Below are 14,912 nucleotides of genomic sequence, written 5' to 3'. Positions count from 1 at the left end.
TTTGCTTTTAAAATTTAGTCATGGTACATTTAAAGTTAATTTTTTTATAAATCAAATAAGTAAAATTTATTTATCTATAATATAATATAAATTTATTTTATAATATTAACTTGTTAAAATTATGAAAAATATTATACCTACAAAGATAAAGAATAGCTTTCCTTTTTTCTCGTAAATATACATCCATTATGAAATGGTTAAGTGAGTCCACAGACCCATTATAATGATAAGGCCCAAAACTGTGTGTTGTTGTGGCTTGTGAGCCCAATTAATCAAGTTAGAAGGGAAGCGTGTGCTGTACTGTACAACGTGAGTGTGTTGGGATACGAAGTGTTGTTCTTCCGATTTGGTGCAATCAATGATGTTGAGGCTCAATTCTTCGAATCCCCATCTCATCGTAACTGCACTTGATATCTCTTCTGCTTCAGCGTCTAAAGCTCTTCTCAGGTTCTTTCTTAACATTCCCGTTCTTTTACAGTATAGTTAGGCACCTAATGAGATAGTTCCCTTGTTTAAATACTCCTATGGCGCTGTTTTCATTGCAGCTAGGCAGAATTTTCATTGCTAGAAATTATTTCTTGCCAAATAATTAATGTTTTCACAATTTCAATTGCTTTTCATATATTTTCTTGTTCATTTTTTAATGACTTCTTCCTCTCTCACCCATTCTTGATCAAATCAGTCTTTCAATTCGACAATATAAAGAAAGAGGAGTGGGAGTATCTATACCAAGATAGACAGTGATAAACTCAACCTTGTTTTTTTCCTTCTAGCTATGTAACTGTTATTAATGTCAAATATATTATTTTTATTATGGCTTAAAGACCTTTTAAATAGATTTGTTCTGAAGTATGTGCTTTTTATTCCCCCTTAATGCTGTCTCTTAGATTTTTGGTCAACGTAAGATCTATTCAATGGTTGTCTCTTTTTAGGTGTTTGAGATCAATAATGATGCTAAAATGAAGAGAACAAGTCGAAGGCCACTACCCTCAGGACGCATCACAATACCTCATGCTGTTGGCTCGGCATCCTCTGTTGGATTAGCTGGCAGAGAGCTACGCAGGTATTGAAACTAATTTGCGTACTTTGTTGTTTGTATGCTTTTCTAGTGTAATTTGATGTGCTTTGTGTGGAGGGACTAACATTGCTGCTTTATGACAAGGTTATTCCAGACTAATATGTTAGCTGCTGGGCTTGCTGCTTCCAACCTAATTCTGTATGCATTTGTATATACACCCTTGAAGCAGATTCATCTCGTAAATACATGGGTGGGAGCTGTTGTCGGTGCTATTCCACCACTTTTGGGATAAAGTTATGTACAATTGTTTTTGGCTTTCATATGTATTGCAAATTTCAGAATGCTTTAGGAATATATGTGACTGTTGTTTAACTTTTTTTTACCATGTGCAATGTAAAATCCCTATGAAGTTATGTTGTTCCACACAAGATTGATATGGCTTGACTCAATATTTTTCATGCTGGTATTTTGTGTGCGTTAAATTTCCATTGCCAGAGACGAATTTTATCCAAGTCATTTATTGACTTTCTATTGGTCAAGGTATTATTAGTTTTAAATATTTGGCAGAGTTATTCTAAAGCTTAACCCCCCTCTTTGTTAGTCCAATGGGATTAATGAGTGAAATGTTGAAAGATCATGTAATTCAATCCCTAACTACCTGAAAATGAGTTTCAATTCTTTTGAAGTGAAAATGAGTTTCAATTCAATCTCTCTTTTTCCTTTCTTCTTTACTCATGTTGTCTCACTTCATTCACCATGTGTGTATAGGCATGTGCACGTGTATTTTTTGCCCTTCTTCACCTTCTTTTTATGTTGATTTTCAGATGGGCTGCAGCTTCTAATGATATTTCACTAAATGCAATGATTCTTCCAGTTGCTTTGTATTTTTGGAAAATACCACACTTTATGGCCTTAGCCTATTTGTGTCGTGATGATTTTGCTGCTGGAGGGTATGTTCTTATATCTTTGTTTATAGTGACAATTTTTTTTCATACAACTATTTTGGTGCTCTGTAATATAATATTTGTTTTAAGTGGTGGATATTCATATTGTTTGTCTAGTCAATATCTGCCAAAGTCCTTGTTCATATAAACAAAGAACTTAAATGACTCTGATGCAATGTCTGATTCAGGATAGCAATATAACATTTTTTAATGAAATTATGGGGACTCAATTACGATCTAAACTGCAAGGACCCAGAATTTTTTAAAAATGTATAGAGATCTGGATTTGACCAAATTTATATAAACATTTAGCATACAAATTGTGCTCATTAAACATGTTGATTTGATGTGCTGATTGCTGCACATGGTGGATGACTACACTCTTAATAAACTTTTCATTCAATTACTTATGCTCCAAACTACACAATATCCTTTGCTTATTGACACTTGTGTGTTTTGGTTGCAAATTTAGGTTTAAGATGTACTCTCTTGCTGATGCATCTGGGCATAGAATATCATTGGTGGCTTTAGGGAACTCTATGTATCTAATCCCTTTGGGGTTCTTGGCTTATGACTGTGAGTAGATGTTTCCTTCTTCTAGAAATACTTCATTATTGTTTTTCTTTAGATTTTTTATCTTAATTATCTGGTGCTAGTATTGATAGCTTGCTTTGATATGATTCGTTAGAAATTTCATTTGAAGTAAAATCCTCATCAAGAAATCTTTCTTAAATAAGATTCTGGCCTGTGCCGTTTTGTGGAGTTGTATGAATTTTTTAATATTTTATAATTAATAAAATAAAAAATTATAATTTTAGTCAAGTAAAAAATATAGCCTTTTTGCATGTGGCAATGGGATTGGACAGAGACAAAGCTGACAATAAATTCAGTATTTGGTTCTATTAATAGCATCTGTTGCCCGTGCCACTGTATTGTCCAAACAGTTGAAGACCTTGTCTGTATGTTTTGTGCTGAAAGACATTAGTGTAGCAGCTTGTATACAGAACCTTAAACTATAATGAGGGGATTTGAGTTAAATCGACGATTGAAAAGGTAGAAAGTTTTTCATTTAATATGAATTTTTCACCTTAGAAAATCTTGATACTATGAGACTCATAAAAATTAATTTAAGAAACCCACTTAAAAAATTCTTATGGGAGATGTTCTAAGGCATGCATTAACTTGAAATTATATTTTATCTATTAATTTAATGTATTAAATAGGTATGTTTAATGTATTAATTTAATGCATTAAATAATTATATTTAATGATAAACATTTAATGATTATTTTTAGAGAAACATTTAATGAATTATTAAATATTTAAAACTATTAAGATAAAATAATCAATTACAAATTTAATTTTAAAACATAAATAATTAAAATTTGAGATAAAAAAATAGCACACATAATTTTAAATTAGAGGAAAAATATTAAATAAAAGAAAAATAAACTAAAGACAATTACCATAGTTAAATTATTTTTTTATTAAAAATACCTAACAAAACTTCAAATTTGGTTATTACAAGAATGAGGGGAAGGAGTTATTAACTTATTATATTTAATTTATTAATTTAAAAACGTGAAATTATCATCCTTATTCATTGGAATAATAAGAGTATCTCAGGAAATTTCTGGAAGGATTTCTTAAGTGAAAAAATTATTTTTTTATTATTTTTTTTCATTAGAACAAATCTATGTGACATGAAGAGTTTCTTAAAATGAGATTTGTATTTTCTTCAAGAAACTGCAAGAAATTATTTCTTAGCAATAAAAAATAATATTTAACTTTTATATAACAATACCATAATTAAATCATAATTAAGTGAAAATAAAAAATATATAAAAATGTGAATTTCTTAAAATTTTCTAGAGTTTCTTGTCATTTAAATAAAATTATGTATGAATTTCTATACTGATATGACAATGTGTGATCACAAAAAATATTATGAGGATCACAAAAATTAGTTTAAAAAACCACTTAAAAAAATTCTTATGGGAGATGTTCTAAGGCATGTATTAGCTTGAAATTATATTTTATCAATTAATTTAATGTATTAAATAGGTATGTTTAATGTATTAATTTAATGCATTAAATAATTATATTTAATGATAAACATTTAATGATTATTTTTAGAGAAACATTTAATGAATTATTAAATATTTAAAACTGTTAAGAAGAAATAATCAATTACAAATTTAATTTTAAACAAAAATAATTAAAATTTGTGATAAAAAATAGCACAGATAATTTTAAATTAGAAGAAAAATATTAAATAAAAGAAAAATAAATTAAAGACAATTAATGAGTTGAGTTGTATTTAAAAAAAATAAAAAATAAATGATTTTGTGTGGGACCAGGGCGATGCGAAGTACTACTATATATAAGGAACATTGCCTGAAGTCCTGAGAAATGTTATTTGGTTCATGTAAGATGATGTTGTAAAGTAATGTTTGGTGTGAGAGTGAAGAGAAAATATTCTTTTCATTTCTTCCCTGCCTCCCTCATTTTTATTTTACAGTATTTGTTTTCTTAAAGTACATTAGTAATGGAAGAATGGAGAGGATAATGAAAGTGATTGGCGAATTTGCCTCTTGCATTCCCAAATCGCCAGTCTCTCACTCACTCCAATTTGCAGCGACTCAGAGGACATTTCTTGTCTCATTAAAGTATTCTTATTTTCAATCTTTTTTTTTTATAGGTTCCCTTTCTTTTGTGTCATATTCTCCTCTTCTATTCTATATGTTTGCACCCTTCTTTTCTGTTTTTCTCTCAACCACTTTTATTTTGTGATCTTATGACAAATGAAGTCTATTATTTGTTGGGTTAGGTGTGCAAAAGCAAAAGAATGCAGCATCAGCTGGAGCAAAATTGTTTTGCTTTCCTGGCCCTTCTCTTATACAGATACAGGTCAAAATTTTCCTCTTCTCCATTTCTTTCATTAATAAAATTTTAAAGAAATAAATGAAATGAACATGCATGATACACACTGATATCACTTATTTTTTCAAAATTATATGATCTTTTTCTTTTTCCCTCTTATAGTGTTGTTAACCATTGGATTTACTACTCTTTAATTTGGCCACATCATAATTAAACCCAATTACGACACATGCATGTTATCACTTTCCTCTTCATATTTGGACTGTTTGATCATTGATCCTCTTATCAAACAAACATTTACACCTTAATTGTAAATTTGAGGGTCTGTGAATTGTCTAATTGAAAATGAGTATAATAATTTTTAGACGACACACTTCATAAACAAATATGTTCCTGAACGAAAAACCTATTAAATCAAGTTATTTTTTACACGTTGGATTTGTGTCCACATACTTATAGCATAAAATTTAACAATCAAAACTATTTATTTTTTTAAAATAAAGTTAGTTTTCATTCCTTTTGTGCTTATTTGTATCATAAAATCATAAGGGATGGTAAAAGAATAAACCCAAAAATATAAGAAATGATTGTAATTAATTATTTTGCATTGTTGATTGTATAAATAGGCATAAAAAATAAAATAAGTTTAAGAAATGATTTCATCTTTAAATGTTAAGTATACTTCCAAAGCATCTTGAAAATAACGTGAGTTTCATTTAATAGGTCCCTTGTTTATCATGAGTTCACTTTCAATTAATTCTTCTTACAACTAAAAAATTGTTCATTTTAATTATTTTGAGTTTTCTATCATACAAATAAGCATAAAAGAATGAAACATTTTTAAAGAAATGTTTCAAGACGGTCTCTAGTTTTCTTATATGCAAGGAATTGTTAATATATACTTCCACCTTTATTTTTTTTTTTTGTATGAATGCATTAATAACCTATATCATAATATTTGGACAAAAAACCCAACGAGTTTCTTTGTTTTAGTATGTTTAATTTATGGATATTATAATAATTTACTATTCAATTAAAAAAATCCTCTTTCTTCTCTCATTTCACACCAATATTATTTTTTTAAATTCTCTGTCTTCCCTCATTTCAAACTACTAGTATTTAATTTTTTAAACTCTCTGTCCTTTCTCTTCTCTCACAATTAAATATTTTTTTATTAACAGTTTATATTAAACATAAACATAAACTAAGATTTGTCTGCATATGATAATCTGAGGAAATATTTTTTATTAATAATTTATCAAATGCAAGTTGTTAAAAAATAGAAAAAATTGTTAACAAAATCAAATTAATTTATGTTTAGTATAGAATGTTTATATTAAATATGATTTTTATTAACAATCACGAAGATTGTTAATAAAAAATCATATTTAATTTAAATAATAATTTGTAAATTAACATTTTATACAAAAATAAACTACTTTTTAGCAATTTTTATTTGATAAGCTATTAATAAAAATAATTTCTAAAGATTATCAATTGTAAACAATTATCTTAGTTTATCTTTAATATAAATTGTTAATAAAAAATATTTAATGCTGAGAGATGAGAAAGGAGTGAGAGTTTAAAAAAATTAAATACTAATTTGAAAGGAGTGAGGAGAGAGAATTTAAAAAATTAGTGTTGGTGTGATGAGAAAAAAGAGATAAATTTTTTTTTAAAAAATTGAACTGTAAATGACTATAATTATTTTTGAATTAAACGTACTGCAAAAAAAGGAACTCGTTGATTTTTTGTCCAAAATATTATAATGTATTGCTAATGCACTCATTAAAACAAAAAATTCAAAGGAATTTATTAATTTTCTTAATTGTTTTGTGTTTTGGGAAAGATGCAACGTACGGTAAAAGAATGAATGACTGTTTGTTTTGAATTTTTATCATTTAAATTAGCATAAAAAGAATAAAACAAATTTATGAAACAATTTTATTTTATTCTAAAGTATGTGAGAAATAATATAAATTTCATTGAATAGGTTTCTCGTTAAAGAGACAACCTTAATTTACTTTCTTCTTTCAGCTGTTTTAACACGAGAGACACCTAGACCCAAGTCCGCATGTGTCCCATCTGAAAAATATTCTGAAACTAGTGAACGATCGACCCAAGTCACTCAACCTAGCTGGTATGCATCACAATTACAATGATCACCTTCAGAGTTCAGACCAACATAGAAAAGACTAAATCATAAAGTGTATATATATGGCTGTTATAAGGGAAGGATTATTGCTGTTCCCCTTTGTGTTGGGGTCACGAGAGCAACTTCTATGTGTCAACTTTTCTTTGGGCATTTATCAAATGTTATGCGAGTGAATTAATTTTTATATATAGCACCTTTGGCATTAATATTATATGATATATATCACTCTTTTTTGCATCACATTCAGATAAATGCATGTTAATTTGGATCTATGTTGAAATACCACAGAGTTACGTTCCTCATAGAGAATGCTATTAACGTTATTCCATAGAGAATTTTGATGTTTGGTTGCTTTCAAACTAAAAGCGATTTTTCCTTGAAATTCCCAAGGTTGGTTACAAAGTTAAGTCTAATACGAAACTAATCAGCTTAGTTTATTCAAACTAAGAACTCTGGATATTAGTGGGGGCACCTTTTGTCCGGAAAATTGGAAGATTAAGACCAAAGAAAATGAAGTAGTTGTAAGATAGAGAAAAATTGCAAATAACAGACAAAGATATGGCATGGAGTCCTTTTTTTTTTGTTTGACAGGGACATGAAGATGGAGTCCTATGATCACGAGTGTATGTATTTCTTTATATATTCTTAAAAAAAATGAATATATCATGCTTTGCATATATATACTTTATTTTCAGATTAACATTTCAACTCTAGTTTTCAGATTATAGCATCTCAAGTCTCAACAACTAAAGTTGACCAGTTATATATACTTTCTTTATGGTTGGATTAATTTCAAAATTTGTGAGGCTTCACTTGAGTTTTCAACTTTGGTTCAAAGCGTTCCGGGGCTCTCATGTCCCTTCTGCTATGTTTCTGGTATTATTAATTAAAAACTCGTTTTAGTGTTACGATAACCAATAATAATAGCCATCACACGTTTCTTTTCTCTTAATTTCGAATTGGGCCCAAACAAGTTTACATATAGGGGTTGATTTGAACGAACTGATAATCAGAGATAAGAAGAAAAACACTTAATTTATTTTTAGTTTTGCTGCTGCAATATTAACAGGATCCAAATGGAATATTAGGATTTAGGAGTGTCTTAAAAACGTGTCAATCCGTTAATTAGTCTTTATACTGTTTTGGACTGTTTTGGACGATTTGGTATAATTTGATATTTGATTTTTTTTTAATCGGCAATATATATATATATATATATATATATATATATATATATATGTGTGTGTGTGTGTGTGTGTGTGTATTAAAAATGCTAATGCATATATTGGAGTATTGGCTAATGCATGTTTTATGACTGTTATTGCATGTAGTATTTCACTAGATAAAGACGATTATGCTGTAATAATAGTATTTAGTATTTTAGTTATGAATGATGAGCCAAAAATTGTAAAATATATATGTAAGGGAGACTTTCAGAATCTGGTTCACCAAAATTGATTTTGCCTTTAAGCTCGCATTTGAAGCATAAATCACGTTATTTTAAATTCACTTTCAAGTAAAATTAATCTTATTTCTTTTCATTCTAAGCCTGAATTGTATTCGTGTTAAAGCCCCGACTAGCCACAAAAAAAATGTATTTGTGTTTAAAACAAAACTTTTCTCACTTTTTAAGAGACCATAATTATTTCGAAAACACATTGTTCTGCAGGCCATTAGACACTTAGCAGTACTTGCAAATATAGATTACAACCCACATGAACTGAGTTAATTATCATTTGAAAATACAACCCATCTTACATTCTATCATGAAGTTTGGTCATTTTCGTACATGCAATCAAATATATTTTTTTCCATAAAATTACTTCATATATACATATTGAAAATAGTCGAGTCCCTAATTTATAAATAATTCTTTACTTAAACGTATTTACTATATATATATGTTTGCACGTGTTACCTCCTTTCATCTTTCTGCATCGGCCTTCTCAGTAAGTATCTGTCATATTGTATTAATTAGTAAACATCCTACAACCTCAGAAAAATTTTCTTCCTTCGAGTTCGAGGTTTGAATTCACATTATCCAACACTAGGCAAAGGCAACAAATTAAAAAAGAATCTTGCACACAGTGGCATTGTCGGTCAACAATTAATATCTACATCGTAGAGAGAGAGAATGAATGAAGGCAAAAAGCAAAAGTACTGAAAATGAGCCAATTGGAGGCTCTGGTACGTAATTGGTCCATCTCAAGGGACAAGCTTTATCCTCTAACTTCAAACATGGATAACTTGTGGTCTAATGTTGAAAAAATGCATTTGAAAAAAATTATGAAATCTAATGATCATGGCTGAATCTCATCTCATTATACAATTGAGTTTGAAACCTTCCATAAGAGTTAGAGATTTTACTAAAAGGCAATTGCTTATTTCCAACACTAGCTTATTGCTCCAAATTGAGCCTTTCAAAAGCATAACATCCACCAAACTAAACCATATATCATCATGACTAACATTTGAATTTTGACAAGTCAAATATCTAAGGAATTAAATTAAGAAAATCGAACAGTCATGAAGATTGCACTTCGCAAGTAACTACATACAATTCCCATAAACAATTTAGTGAATGGAAGCAAGTGTAATTGACCAACAAATTCACATGCAAGACAGTAATATCCTAACTTGTGTTCAACCTCATCAGTACACTAAATCTACTGACTGTTTCCACTTCAACATCGCTAAACAGCTGAATTGAATCAAACTCGACTTGAAATGGAAACTGAAATTTTGGAAAATGATGAATATATAGTCTAAAGCGGAAGATAACAAACTTTTAAAATTAAGGAAATATAACTGATATTTAGTATGATATACCGTATTTGCACTTCGATATGTTTGTTTCCAATTCAATGCTTTTGTAAGCATGTTCGCATGAGATAAATTTTCGGGTGTGAATGTGATATTAGATTTTATATATATAGATTCACATAAAAATATTTTACTTTATATTTTCAAAGAAACTCAATTAACCAATTCTTTTCTCATCACAGTTATTAAGGCATTGCTCCCACGAACTCACAGATGTTAAGTGAAGGGATAAGATAAAAAAAAAAGTTGAGAATAAATCAAATTACTCTAAAAGTATCTTAAAAAAGTTACTCACTCCAATCACTTTTTGTGTATATTATTTTTTTCTTCCGACTTTTAAATTAAAAGTTCATAATAAATAGATCAAATCTGCAGTTTTTTATTTATTAATGGTAAAATTTCTTAACTATAAGGGTCTGTTTAGTAGAAACAAATTTATTTTTTATTCGATAAAAATAATAAAATATAGAAATTCTATAAAATCTTATTAAATTAAATTTTAAGAAACTGTAGAAAATAAAAAATTGTGTCAAATATAATAAAAGTAGCTGTTTAATTTTTATTCAATTGAAAGAATACAATATAGTGATTGCTAATTAATGATCTTTTAATGGATATATTAATTAATACTAAATTTTAAGAAACTGTAGAAAAGAAAAAGTCGTGTCAAATATAATAAAAGTAGCTGTTTAATTTTTATTCAATAGAAAGAATAAAATATAGAGATTCTAGAAAAGCTAATTAAAGAGCTTTTAATGGATATGTTAATTAATAAATTTTAAGAAACATTAGAAAAGAAAAAGTCGTGTCAAATATAATAAAAGTAGCTGTTTATTCAATAAAAGGAACAAAATGTCGAAATTTTAGGAAAGGTAATGGAAGAGCTTTTCCTTTTAAGGAGAAGATAAATAATAATAAAAAAGTTAAACCAAACACAAGTTTTAAATCCAATTAGAATATTATTGACTATTGTCTCCAATTAAAAATGCATGTCATTTCTAACAGAAAAAATAAATCAAACGATAGATCACTAAAATTGGCCAACCTAACTTTCCAGTGTTATTGATGTACCTGCACCTTAATTACAGTTCAGATTATGCACTAATTTATCTATCAATAGCAGCTATATTTGGTGTTACATTCTTCCCCTAAATTTTTTTCCTTAATCTTTTTCCTTATAATATCTCATATACCGAAAACACAATATTTTCTATTTCTAAGATCAAGCAAGTGAGCAACCAAGGTTTTAAAGACGGTTCACGACCGTGATTAATTTTGATCATAATATTAAACGTTTGCAACTGTAATTGTAACCAAAGTAGGCATATTTGTCAATAATCCCCTACAATAACAAAGAACATGATGAAATCGCAGTGGTGACTGTAATTTAAAATCTTGCATGCAATTGCAACATATAATAATTACATTTTTCCACTGATATAACTCGATTAGTTTATAATCAAGATAGAATATGGAGTTGACTAGAAATGTAAGAATTTCTCTCCTAAATTAAGCATAATGAATACTGGTGGAAGGAACAGAAGCATGCTAGGACACATCCACAGGGAGATATATGTATATATGTATATCCATCCTTTTATGCTTCATATCTGACAGTATATCAGAGGAAATTCTAGAATGAATAATAATAACATAAGAATAAATTGAACAGACTCAATTCATGCTTAATTTGCAATTCCTATTAACATTACATCCATTGAGCTTGAACTTAAGAAGCAATGGCCTTTTTGGTGTCATATCAACATTAGCTACACCATGATCTTCACTCCCAGCTTTTCTGCATGAATCCACACCCACGACCTCAGACCTGGGAATATTTTCATGAGGCACCGTTTGCTGACATCCATTAATCACAGTTTCAGCATAATAAAACTTGTTCATCCTATGGATCTCCTCTAATGTACTGTGCTGTGCCACGGCTAAAATATCCACCATTGAGCGTTTCTTACATCTTCCTTTACGCTTTTTGCGTTTATCTTTCACTTCCTTGGATGATGGCAAACTCTTACTAACATGAATTGAACTTAGGAGGGTACATGTGTCTGCTGGTTGAGATAAATTGTCAGAAATGCTGCAGCTATGCTGATTTGAGTGATTTTCCTCTCCATGTGATGAAGGGTGGTTAGTGACTTTGTAGACACACTCATTGTTAGTAGTACTTTGTCGGTGATCATCATCAATGAGATGTGGAACTTCAGCTATGCAAGAATCAGCTTCTTTATTATTATCATTTAGTGAATGCATCAAGTTGGAACAACCTTTGAGTGGTTCATCAAGTGAAGTTTGGCCTCCAAATGGTGGCAACACCTCCTTCAGACCATCTTTAAAACACAATTGCAAGTGCTTCTCAGGAAATGGCCAGTTATGAAGGATATTTATGTGACGAGATGCAAGAACATACTGTCTGCAACATAAAGAAAATAACTATTTCATGTTTATTACCTCTAAAGTTTGTCAACAACAAAACTTAAACTAGCCTTAAACACTCCTTCCAAAATCTAAACACAGTTTTGGTAAAATTCACAAAAGGAAATGCAAAAGGCAAAATCAAATAAGAAAAAGAGTTGTTGAACAGAGAATAATCATAAGCTTAAGCTGTGTTGGAATGACTATAAATAACCTACAATCAACAGGTGCTTCACACCTTACAAGCAAAAGATAATGCAATCCAAGATATCAATCTAAAAAATAGAACATGCAATAATGGCATAATATTAAAGGAAAAAAAAGTAAAATCTCATTCATAAATTGAAATGCATAGGTATGTTTATGGTAACATTTTCAAGCACATTAGTACCTTATTGAGAAGGGTTTAACATCAGCTTCAGAAACCGTTTGTTGTGGCAGAGATTGCGAAACCGCGGGTAGGTTTTGGTTTTGGTTTTGCTGCTGAGACATAATTCACCTGAAAGATTGTAGCTTTGTAAGTGGATCCCAAACTAAACTCTCTGAATCAATATTTAACCAAAAATCCTGCAAGCCCAGTTTTTGGCTATAACCACAGGAACGCTATACATAAAATGCCGAAGAAAAAACTTCATAAAATCACCAGGTGCAATACCCTAGTACACAGAAAAACAAATCAGAGATTCACAACCACAAAATCTGCATGTGGGTACGCAAAAGATGCTCAATTTAGCAACAGAATAAAAGGAAAAGGGATCAAAAGATAAAACTTTAGTGAGTTTTTGAATGAAACAAACGGCAGAGTCAGTTAAACCTGGAAGCTTCGGAGGAAGAGAAAAAGGGGTCATAGAAGTGGCGAGGGAGAAATGGGTAGGGTTTGGGTTTGAAGGAAACGAGTGTGGCGAAACGAGAAACAAGATTTCAGCGTTTGAAAAGAAAGAGAAGTTGAAGAGAGAGAAGGTAAGTGGAGCATGAGGAACTGACTGAGAAAAGAGGTTGTAGAATCAGTGTTATGTTGATTTTTCTGTCTCTTTTTAGTTATAAGTCTCCTTGTTTTACGTTTCGTTTGGGTTGGTTTTATTTTTGCTGACTTCATTTAACTAAAGCTAATGTCTAACATATATTGCAATTAAGGAAGGGTTATTTTCGTTAATTTTTAATTGGGTTAATTTGCCTCTCTGCTGCTATTCATCCACTAAAGTTTTGGTGGCATGTGAAAGCCTCCTTAATAACCCGAAAACAGGGCATCCTCATAAACTTGGCTTATCCTAAATTACCAAAGCACTCGTCACTTGTATTCTTATGCCACAAATTCAACTAAAACCGGGAAATGTGTCTATTTGCAGAAAATGAATTGGGTCATAGATGGCTAAGGGAAAGCTATTATATATATATATATATATTGGTTAAAATAATTTATCTTGGTCTGTACAAATTTACCAATATGTCGATATATAGCGGTTTTTGTGTTTTGGGTATATATTAATCAATATAACTCGGGGCAAAATCAAATTCCAAGGCAACGCAAATGCTTTCTTTTGTAAATGACAGATATCTGCCAGAGGTATCTGTAATGTATGCAAAATCCAACCTCTGCAGGAGAAAGTACAATCAACAAGAATCTCAGATTTGCCTCATTAAGGAAAGCACACAAGTCTATATGAGCTATCCCACCCTATCCTATGGTGGTTTTATTTCCATATTGGGAGGCATACAGCTTATTTACCCAAAGAGTATGCTGAGGAATACTGAACTTAGTTGCTTTACTATAATTTAGAATTTCCAATGTTTTATTGGTTTCAGATCAATGACAATATTCTGACATCATAAAAGCATAGCAGGCGAGAGCAAATTTAATTGGCAAACGTTTGGTGGAGTTGCAGCAAGATTTGCGACCAGTCCAGTTTAGTGGTAATTAAGTCCCCAACATTCTGCAATAAATTGAAGTGGATTATATGCAACATGGACAAAGTTCTGATATAGGAGTGAAGCGAAGGACTGATGAAAAAAGGAGATATATACTAAATATAATTGATATCATCATCGTCAATATTAATTAAATTAAATTAAAGATTAGGCAAAGTCTGATTAATTTGTCCAGCATATATTACATATGCTTTCTTGTTTTTGTGCGCCGAAGAGTACATATACAGGCTTCACGCCCTTCAGATGGCCATTTTTTTTTTCTTCCAAATTAGTAAGTTTGTGCAAAAGGACACGTGCTAATAGTCATTTGCATGCATGCGTTGAGGCTGTGATGTGAAAGTTAATTCCTTTGGTAAATGTTTCCTAGATCTCATGTGATATGATACCTTCAATTCCAAAACGTAGTGCATGCCGAGTCTTTTATTTAGAATGTTGACAGTGAAATTCGAAATCATGCCCAGTAGTGCAGTCCTAGCTAGTGGCTTTCTTAGTTAATAAAGTGCTTTGCCATATCCAGGAGTATATGCACATATATAATTGAACTTGAAATATGATTAAGTCACTTCTCAGCTAATAGAAAGGTGGTGAATAAGGAATAACCGTATTAAGAAAATCTGATGAGTGCATGAGGAACGTCAATTGATCAGAATGCATTAAGAAGCAATGAAGGATTGGAGTACAGAAACATAAAATACCAGAGAAACTCTAGCTAGCTCTTTCTATATACATATATGTA

General features: G+C 30.1%; 2 protein-coding genes across 6 annotated transcripts; one reads left to right on the top strand and one right to left on the bottom strand.

Moving 5' to 3' along the window:
- Positions 1 to 267: 267 nt before the first annotated feature.
- LOC100819077 (protoheme IX farnesyltransferase, mitochondrial) lies at positions 268 to 7,240 on the top strand. Of its 4 annotated transcripts, none has more exons than XM_014763453.3 (7): positions 268 to 447; positions 933 to 1,063; positions 1,163 to 1,311; positions 1,843 to 1,968; positions 2,435 to 2,538; positions 4,793 to 4,872; positions 6,883 to 7,240. In XM_014763453.3, the coding sequence occupies exons 3-7, from the start codon at positions 1,265 to 1,267 to the stop codon at positions 6,889 to 6,891; spliced, it is 366 nt and encodes a 121-aa protein (XP_014618939.1). In that variant the 5' UTR covers positions 268 to 447; positions 933 to 1,063; positions 1,163 to 1,264; the 3' UTR covers positions 6,892 to 7,240. The 4 variants fall into 4 exon arrangements, with proteins under 4 accessions (XP_014618939.1, XP_014618938.1, XP_040861967.1 ...); XM_014763452.3 differs by having other exon boundaries at positions 307 to 447; positions 1,173 to 1,311; XM_041006033.1 differs by having other exon boundaries at positions 307 to 447; positions 1,163 to 1,968; positions 6,839 to 7,240.
- Positions 7,241 to 11,381: 4,141 nt separating this feature from the next.
- On the bottom strand, positions 11,382 to 13,294 carry LOC102665856 (uncharacterized). Of its 2 annotated transcripts, none has more exons than XM_041006031.1 (3): positions 12,906 to 13,294; positions 12,642 to 12,749; positions 11,382 to 12,248 (listed from the first exon to the last, which is right to left on the bottom strand). In XM_041006031.1, exons 2-3 carry the CDS (start codon positions 12,740 to 12,742, stop codon positions 11,498 to 11,500), a joined length of 852 nt encoding a protein of 283 aa, XP_040861965.1. In that variant the 5' UTR covers positions 12,743 to 12,749; positions 12,906 to 13,294; the 3' UTR covers positions 11,382 to 11,497. The 2 variants fall into 2 exon arrangements, with proteins under 2 accessions (XP_040861965.1, XP_006589773.1); XM_006589710.4 differs by having other exon boundaries at positions 13,065 to 13,294.
- Between the last annotated feature and the right edge of the window lie 1,618 nt (positions 13,295 to 14,912).

Source organism: Glycine max, chromosome 10, assembly GCF_000004515.6.
Source record: "Glycine max cultivar Williams 82 chromosome 10, Glycine_max_v4.0, whole genome shotgun sequence".
In the NCBI taxonomy this organism is placed as follows: Eukaryota; Viridiplantae; Streptophyta; class Magnoliopsida; order Fabales; family Fabaceae; genus Glycine; species Glycine max.
This window is presented reverse-complemented; position numbering and strand designations above follow the sequence as displayed.

What these genes read in the sequence shown, in the direction of transcription:
- LOC102665856 (XM_041006031.1), bottom strand. Translation starts at nt 12,742, where the DNA reads ATGTCTCAGCAGCAAAACCAAAACCAAAACCTACCCGCGGTTTCGCAA. An exon ending in GTTAAACCCTTCTCAATAAG is followed by an intron (nt 12,249 to 12,641) that starts GTACTAATGTGC and finishes TTTATGTTGCAG; the next exon opens with ACAGTATGTTCTTGCATCTC.
- LOC100819077 (XM_014763453.3), top strand. Translation starts at nt 1,265, where the DNA reads ATGGGTGGGAGCTGTTGTCGGTGCTATTCCACCACTTTTGGGATAAA. An exon ending in GATGATTTTGCTGCTGGAGG is followed by an intron (nt 1,969 to 2,434) that starts GTATGTTCTTAT and finishes TTGCAAATTTAG; the next exon opens with GTTTAAGATGTACTCTCTTG. An exon ending in GGGGTTCTTGGCTTATGACT is followed by an intron (nt 2,539 to 4,792) that starts GTGAGTAGATGT and finishes TTGTTGGGTTAG; the next exon opens with GTGTGCAAAAGCAAAAGAAT.